General features: G+C 54.0%; 1 protein-coding gene across 3 annotated transcripts in view; it reads right to left on the bottom strand.

The window, feature by feature from the left end:
• Positions 1-142: 142 nt before the first annotated feature.
• The window catches only part of Traf7 (TNF receptor associated factor 7), a 22,707-nt gene continuing 14,488 nt past the window's right edge, over positions 143-8,361 (bottom strand). For 2 of the 3 annotated variants that reach the window (XM_008845164.3, XM_008845171.3), the window contains exons 5-21: positions 5,919-6,035; positions 5,308-5,400; positions 5,038-5,071; positions 4,235-4,418; positions 3,993-4,127; positions 3,252-3,469; positions 3,104-3,177; positions 2,916-2,964; positions 2,710-2,837; positions 2,455-2,537; positions 1,780-1,819; positions 1,556-1,672; positions 1,348-1,470; positions 1,043-1,162; positions 810-941; positions 604-723; positions 143-488 (exon numbers count right to left, since the gene is read on the bottom strand). In XM_008845164.3, coding sequence (XP_008843386.1) covers positions 474-488; positions 604-723; positions 810-941; positions 1,043-1,162; positions 1,348-1,470; positions 1,556-1,672; positions 1,780-1,819; positions 2,455-2,537; positions 2,710-2,837; positions 2,916-2,964; positions 3,104-3,177; positions 3,252-3,469; positions 3,993-4,127; positions 4,235-4,418; positions 5,038-5,071; positions 5,308-5,400; positions 5,919-6,035 — 1,782 coding nt within the window. In that variant the 3' untranslated portion in view covers positions 143-473. The remainder of the gene's footprint in view (positions 489-603; positions 724-809; positions 942-1,042; positions 1,163-1,347; positions 1,471-1,555; positions 1,673-1,779; positions 1,820-2,454; positions 2,538-2,709; positions 2,838-2,915; positions 2,965-3,103; positions 3,178-3,251; positions 3,470-3,992; positions 4,128-4,234; positions 4,419-5,037; positions 5,072-5,307; positions 5,401-5,918; positions 6,036-8,361) is intronic. The other variant, XM_017801257.2, reaches the window with a different exon arrangement.

Genomic DNA, 8,361 nt, shown 5'->3' with positions numbered 1-8,361 from the left:
CAGAGATTGGAAGCCGGGAGCCACGGAATGGAAAGCCTACTCCTGAAAGGAAGAAAGGTCCCCCCAACTTTCCTCCTTCCTTTTGGTGCCTGTGCACAACCAATGTTGCATCTCCTAGAAAATGTCTCCACTTACAACCACAATCTGTGCAGCTTTTATTTCAACAGAGAAGTAATAAAATCTATATACAGTCTAAAATCAGTAGAAAAGGTGAGTAAAAAGGCCCATAGTCCCTCTGGAGTGATGAAGGGTGGGCCGGGTAAGCATCGTACCTGGCACCAAAAAGGGACCTGGGCATTCCCCTGGCAGAAGTGAGGGCAGGGCCTAATACAGTGAGGCTCACTGAGCATAGGGCAGAGAAAGTGCTGCCTGAGCCTGTCTGTTTCCACAGGAGAGGCAGGAACTCCAGGACTATCACATAGGGCCAGCCTGACTACCACACCCAGGGGGGCCAAAGCCTAGCCTGGATTCAGTTAGCATGTCCAGACCTGCAAAGAAAGGAGTTTCAGATCCCCTGTAGCCCAAGGATACCTGCTGGCCAGTCTAAGGCTCCCTGCCCTCCACTGTTAACTGCCCCACCCCACCTAAACCACAGGCACGGACCTTCACGGTGCTATCCACAGCCCCTGAGAAGAGCCGACCCCGGGACACAGCCAACGCGGTCACACTGCCCTGGTGGCGCAACAGCGTCTGTGTGCAGATCATGTTGTCCATACTCCAGACCTAGGGGGGCACAAAGGATGTGAGGGCCTACCAAGGCCAAACAGCCCTTCCTCTGGGCCACCTGCTACTACTGGGCAGCACCATACCCTAAGGGACCGGTCGTAGGATGCACTGAAGACTTTAGTCTGGTCTGGTGTTGAAATGACTGCCAGGGCATACACTGTGCCCACATGGCCCGTTAGAGTCCGCACCTGCTCTTTGGACTCAATGTCCCATACCTGAAAGGGGGCACACACAGGCAAGTTAGAGATGGGGATCTAGAACAAGAGGAGGGGAGATGAGCCCAGCATCTGGTCTGCCTCAGGGTGCCTAGCCTTACATGGATGAGGTTCTCGTAGGTGCCACAGACAATGTGGTGATTCGTCACAGCGATGGAGTAGACACTGCCACCAGATGTCTGTAGGACATGGATGCAGTCAAGGGTCCGGATGTCCCAAATCTAAGGGCAAGTATGTCACTTGGTCTCAGGCCAGGCACCTCATCTCTGGGGCTCAGAAGTTCACCCAGGGCATGTAGAGGGTACAGACAGGACAGAGCTCTAGGGGCAGCCTGGGAAATATAGCAGAGGGCAAGTTCTTACTACTGGGGGGTTGGGGGGAGGGGCACAGGGGGGCTTTAGTGCACCTTGATTGTCTGGTAGGAGCCACTGTACAGATAGCTCTGGGCTGCCACCAGGGCCCGCACCCAATGGTTGAGGCCTGTGAGCTCCTTCTTCAATTTCAGCTCAGTGCCCACAATGTCCCAGACCTGTAGGAGATGAACATGAGCTTTGGCTGGGGAGGTGCCTACCACCCCATTGCCTGCCACATGCATGAACACCCCTTGCCTATACCTTGATGGCCTTCAGGGAGCCACTGAAGAGCATGTTGTGGGAAGACACCAATGTGCACACAGGGTTGTCATGGGCCCGGATGGTGTTCACCTTCTGCAGGTTCTGGATGTCCCACACCTGTATGGATTGACAATAAGCCTCAGAGCTGAAGTTACTGAGGAGAGTATGAGCACTGAGTCTCTTCTGGCTACCCACTCCTGCTTCTGTGCCCATGCCCCACTCACAATGATGGTGCAGTCTGCAGATCCACTGTACAATTTGCACCTGCAAAAGTAAAGTCAACATATGGAGGCAGGGAAAAGCTACTTTCCTTGGGCATTATGCCCAAGCTGGTCCCAGGAACCAAGTGCCCAGTGTCTGGTCTACCTCAGGGTGCCTAGCCTTAGGTGGATGAGGTTCTAAGTGCCAGTCACAGTTTTCATGGGAACCTTGGATGTGGCCACCCAATCTAATCACTAAGTCCCAGGGCAGCTACTGCTACCAGTGAAATTAAGCAAGGCTTCTACCCTAGATACATACTATGACCACACACAGGAAACATGACACAAGACAGGAAGGCTGGGCTTGGGAAAAGCCTACCAAGAAGTTAACCACAATAGCTGCTATACTCAGAGCTGAGCCCAAGGCACTAGCCATAGTAATAACAGCTGAGCTTCCCTAACAGCTATGAGTGCCACCTCTGGCCTCTGGGTACCTGGCGTACACTAAGGGCGGGGCTAAGACTGCTGGGAGTTCATTGACTGTCATCCAGGAACCCAGCATTGCTCAGGTGTGAAGGTACTCCACAGTTGGAGCAGACACAAGCTATTCAGGCTCAAGCTCAGGCTCAGAGCTCACAGGGTGGAAGTATGGCATCTCCTATCCCAGTGGTCAGTGGGTACACCTGTACCCAGACTCACCCCTGGATGCAGAGTGCCAGCACAATGCCATCGTGGCCCTCCAGTGTCTTCTGGCACTTGTAAGTGGTACATGTGTCCCAGACCTGCACAGATTAAGCCAGACCAGGTCACAGCAGAGTCAACCCAGTGCTGAAGGACAGGATGACAACCATAAGGGAAAAGGCCCAGCCATAGGCAGAAGGTAGCAGAGGCTGCATGTAGTGCCCAGCTGAACCCAGCAAAGTTGCAGAGCCTGTGGGATAGGACCCTACCCACCTTGATGGTCTTGTCGGAAGAGCCACTAAAAAGCAGGTCACCCATGGAATAGACACAGAGACACCAGACAGGGCCCTGGTGGCCCACAAAGGTCCCTTTGCACTTGAAGATCTGCTGAGGGTCATAGGCTGCAAATAGGAGAAGCCAATGAGGGGCTAGTGGGGCTCTGGGGACAGAGTGTGGGAATAGCAGTGAGACATACTCACATCCAAGGATGCCCATGTTCAGGCGTGCGTTGATGTGAGACAGCTCATCCTGCAAGGCCAAGGGCAGAATACAGACCCTTAAACCCTGACTAGTAGGGACTGAGGCCAGTGGAGGGGCCCTAGATGTAGAAAAGTCCTGTGCCCCAACATGCCATGCCCTCTTACATCTTATCACCTTGCTTACTCACATTCAACATGGACGCATCCCTCCGGAACTCCATGAGGTCTTCACTAAGCTTGCTCTGGTTCTCATCCAGGACATCTGAGTGGCAAAAGAAAGGTGTTACTGGGGTCCAGAGCAGTACTCGACTCTGTTCTCTCTGGACTGGACCTCACCAAACTTGAGTTCGAGGCTCTTCTCCAGCTGGTCAATTTTCTCTGAGAGCTTGCCCAACATAGAGCGCAGGAAAGCAATCTCCTGGTCCTTCTGGGCCAGTGCTACATGCATCTCATGGAAACGGTCGTCTGTCTGTTGCAGGAACTCCTTCAAGCCCTCAAAGCGACATGTCTCCAAGTGTGTCTCATATGTGTCCTGGTTCCCGATAAATGTACACCTGGGGGGACAGGACAGCTGCCCACCTGCCTGCCTGACAGGACTGCTCCCTTAAACCTCCCCAAACCCCTCAAGGGTTATCCACTGCTGTACTCATCACCCCCAGATCCAGCCACCTACCTGACCTCCATCACCTAGCAGTTAGGCCATTTCACCAGTGAAATCCTATCACGTGCCCCAAGGGCCCCTCCCACCCTGAGACTAAAACCTCTGCCCATCACTAGCCTCCCTGCTCTGAAAAGCTGGGCTCCTCTTCTCTGTACCCACCTTCTCTCCGTGCCCACAACTCCAGACATTTGTTCAAATCTATGTCCCTTTACCTGCTTTCCCTGACATCCCACTCCCAACCTGTTCAGTCCTCTATGTTCTCCTGGGCACCTGGATGTCAACTGTGGTGGCAGTCGTTGGTGTGGCTCCTGGTACTGGTCCATCTCCCATGCAACAGCTCACCAGGGTCCTCAGGCAAGGTGTGCTGAGGATGGCTTAGGACCCCACCAGCCCCCGCCCCGCCCCCGCCCACTCACCCGTACTTAGAGTGGGGACATTTGATGTGCTCGCACTCCTTCAGATGGGCCTCTAGGTTCATCTTGAGCAGGGGTGGACAGCTGGGGTTGTTGGGGCAGCGCACAGGCCTGTAGTCACAGCTTCCCTCATGGTCCCTGTGTACATTCAGGACATGGGGTTGAGCTGGGGCCTCATGATGGAGCCTCAGAGAGGTGAAGGTGCTCAGCACTGTCAGGGAACTAGGGGCCCAGAAGGTACTCACTTCCGGGCACTGAGCTTTATGGTGAAGGGGCAGCCACGGGGGTCTACCTCGAAGATACTAGGCTTCCCAGCACCTGCTGCACGGCAGCCATGTCGGCAATGGATGAAGAGTTCACCAATCTGCTCAGCTACCGCAATGTTATTCACCACTACTGTCAGCTTGGCGTTGTCTACAGGACACTTCTCTGGGGGAGGAAGGCATGCTGAGTCTACCATCTGCCCAGCTACCCCATCACCTGGCAAATCTGTCCATGGGGAAACCAAGTCCTGGGGAGGTAGGATGCTCTGGCAGGCAGGAACTCCCTGGGTGTCTCATCTACCCTTCCATCTGCCCCAAGGTATCCACACAGGAAGAAATGCACAGTAGGTCTCCCAGAGGAGCAGGTGGTGACAGAGGCCTCAGCCAACCCAGTAGTCTTAGGCAAGGTTAAAGGGGTAGGGAACAGGAGGGTAGACAGGCAACCAGCCTAGTATGGGCCAAGAATAGGGGCTGCTAGGGACAATGGCATCTGTTGGAGCTTAAGCCCTGACCCTAGGAGGTGTCTCACGTTTACCACAATGAGGGCTGAGTCTGGGGACACCAGAGGTTTGGGGTCTCATTGCTTTGTTGCAGAGGTCCTCTGTTGGGCTTCAGCCCCTATAAATACCATTCCAGCCCCAGAAAAGGCCACAAATGCCAGCATAAGGAAGGGAGAAGCCAGTGGCCTCTGCTGGCTGCCAGGGGAACAGCAGGGCTGGGACCACCCATCCTCCTACCTGGGAAATAGGTAACCAACCAGGTCTGGACAGGAGGCAGAGACCTACCTGACTTCAAGGCACATCTTCTACAGAACGTGTGCTGTGGAAACAAAGAGTGGATTTGGGGGACAGTTGTGGTTACCTTCCCACAAGGAGAGGCCAGTGGTAACCCAGGGCTCACCCCATACCATGCCCACTGTAGAGGGTAACTGTTGGGCAGCCAGTTCAGGCCAATGAGCAAGGCCATGGCTCTGGGAAGGGGCCAGCAGCCCACTGACCCAAGAGTCAAGGGGAGGACCCTGCAGTGAGGAAGAGGGTCCGTGAGGGTAACCTCACCCCACAAGTGGTGATCACAGGGTCCTTGAACACACTGCAACAGAGCTGACAACATAGCTTCACTGAAGGCTGCTCGGCAAATACCAGTGGTTCCTAGACAGAGCAAAGGAAAGGTCAGGTAATGAGGAGGTGAGCATGGGGTGCTAAGGTGGGGGCTCAGGGAGTGGGCACTCAGTCCCCAGGCCACCTGCATGCTCACCCTGTCTAGATTCAGGGCTGTTCTTTGGGGCTGAGTCTGTCCTAGGAAGTGCTGCTGAGGCTGGGACCATGACAGAATCAAGGAGCAAAGAGCAAGGGGTATGGCTCCAGAGGCAGAGCCTGAGCAACGACTAGCCACACATACAAGGTCTACACAGTCTCAGCCAGCCCTCACTGGCTCCATCTTCCTGGGATAAAGACTAGAAAGTACCCTACTTGAGCCTCACCTTCCTACCACCCAGGCAGCCTTGAGACAGGAGTGGGGAGATAGGGAGATAGTTCCAACAGACCAGGTGCTCTGACCCACCCTCACTGGGACCCAGGCTGGTGTGTCCTAAAGGGAAGGTGCCCTATGCCACTGCAGCACAGTGACAGCCCTCAAAGACCATCCCTGCCAAGCCCACCACACCTACCGGCTCCTCCTCTTCCTCGGGCAGCGAGAATGTGGAGCGCAGAGACATGCTGGACTCGGAGTGCAGGGAGCGGACAGAGATGGCTGAGTCAGAGCGGCGAGGAGTGCTGATAGGGGGCTGTACAGATGGAGGCACCCTATCAGGGGACTTCACTCAGGTTCTAAGCTGTGGGGAGGGTAGGGCTGAGCCCTGTGGAGACCTAGGGAAGGGGCACCCCTGCCACCCCACTCCAGCGGACCCATAAGGCTGTGGAATGTGTGGGAAGCTGGTGTGGCCCCAGTCCCTTCTGCCCACAGGGGCCGGCCCTGGCCCTTGGTGTTGGGCCGCCTGCTCTTGTCTGCCAACTTTCTTTGTGTAAATGGAGAGATTTCCTGCTATTCAATTCTACAGGACACACTCAGCCTTCTTCCGCTTCCTGGGAAGGGAATGTGGGTTGCAGAGAGGCTGCCTCCACCAGCCAATCCTGGGGCAGCCAAGGTCCCAGACCACAGAACAGAAGGGAAAAGAAGGATGGCTCAGGAAAGGTGCCCTACTGGCCAGGAGATACTAGGCCCGGCCAGAGAGGTTCATGAGAAAGGCAGGAATGTTCTACCAGACCCTGACATAGCTTCCGTCCTCTGCCTGAGCCATCTGCAGTGAGGCCCTGGGGGTTCTAGAGGAAGGGGAGTGTCCAAGAGCCACCTTTTCCACAGCTCCTCCCTGTAGGCTGACAGAAGCCTGCAACCTCATTCTTGAGCCATAGCTTGTCCTGGACCCATCCACTGTTCTGGGCCTAGCCACTTCTTCTGATCCTGTGTCCAGTGTGGGAAGGGAGGCATGGCAATGATCCTACCCCTACCAGCCAGGGTGTGGAGCCCCATGGTATAGAGGCACAGCAAGTCCCAGGCTGGGTGTCCCTGAGCAGAAAGCAGAGATCAGACACCAGGACACTGCTCACATCTTCCCACTATGCTGCTCCAAGTGGCCCATCTGTATGGGGATGCCATGTGAGGAAAGTAAGTGAAACATCCCCACAGGTAGCAATGGCAGGCAGAAGGGCAAGGAGGGCCAGGCAGGAGCTGGTACAGAGCTGTACTCTCCTCTGCCTGCCAGCCAAGGCAGCTCTTGCACTCTTACCCGCCTGAGCATAGGGACTGAGGCCAGGTCAGTGAGATGCGACACCCCTTCACACTTTCAACACCAGAACCATGCAGGAGACTCTTACACATTACCAAGTCCTGCTTCCAGCTTGAAATAGAGGTGCGGGTCCCCTCTGTGTGCTGACCCTGAGGAAATACCTCCCAGAAGACTCCACCACAGTGATGCTGGTCTCTTGTTACTTACAGCTGATTTTTCAGCCCCAGCTAACCAGTATCAGTTGTCCCAATAAAGCAAAGGTTTTGCTTCAGGTTCTGGTCTCTTCTTAATCACAGCTGATTCTTCAGCCCCAGTCAACCAGAACCCACAGATCCTCAATCCAAAATTCTCATACGAACAGCCCTGATAGTCTCCATTTCCCTTTGAAGCTTCACAAGCCAGGCCTCCATCATCTACAACTCTTTCAGCATAACTGTTCCAAGCTCTACTGCAACAAACTCTGAGCATGCAATGGCTTTTCCAGCCCAAAGTTCCAAACACTTCCACAGTCCTCCCCAAAACACCAAGGTCAGGTCTGTCACAGCAATATCCCACTCTCTGGTACCAATTTCTGTTCTGGTATGGGCCCACGGCAAACAGAAGATGCGAGCACATCTTTAAAGCCACTATGACCCATAGGATGCCTCAGGGTTATGTGAAATCAGAGGCATGGTGAATCTACTTCCTTTAAGGCCCAGATTGCAGTCAGAGGAAACTGAGGCAGGCAGAGGCTGTGGGGAGTGAGACACCAATATATTGGCTTAAGTGCAGTGCCTGGCCCACAATGCACCTATTCAGGCAACTAAGGGAAAATTTACCTTCCTATTGAAAAGGAAAAAAGGCCATGAGTGGTGGCGTACACCTTTAATTCCAGCACTCAAGAGTCAGAAGCAGGTGGATCTCTGTGAGTTCCAGGCCAGTTGGAGCTACACAGTAAGAGAGTCTGTCTTTAAAAACAAACAAACAAAAAACCAACAGGGGCTATAGAGATGGCTCAGTGGACTAAGGGAAAATTTACCTTCCTATTGAAAAGGAAAAAAGGCCATGAGTGGTGGCGTACACCTTTAATTCCAGCACTCAAGAGTCAGAAGCAGGTGGATCTCTGTGAGTTCCAGGCCAGTTGGAGCTACACAGTAAGAGAGTCTGTCTTTAAAAACAAACAAACAAAAAACCAACAGGGGCTATAGAGATGGCTCAGTGGTTAGAACACTGACTGTTCTTGCAGAAGACCTGGGTTTGAATCCCAGCACCCACATAGCAGCTAACAACTGTCTGTAACTCCAGTTCTAGACAGCAGCTTCTGTCTTTTGTGGGCATTGCACTACAC

The sequence above is a fragment of the Nannospalax galili genome, unplaced genomic scaffold (genome assembly GCF_000622305.1).
Source record: "Nannospalax galili isolate Female #2095 unplaced genomic scaffold, S.galili_v1.0 scaffold471, whole genome shotgun sequence".
Lineage (NCBI taxonomy): Eukaryota > Metazoa > Chordata > Mammalia > Rodentia > Spalacidae > Nannospalax > Nannospalax galili.
Note: the sequence above shows the minus strand (reverse complement) of the source record. Positions and strands in the feature narration are given on the sequence as shown.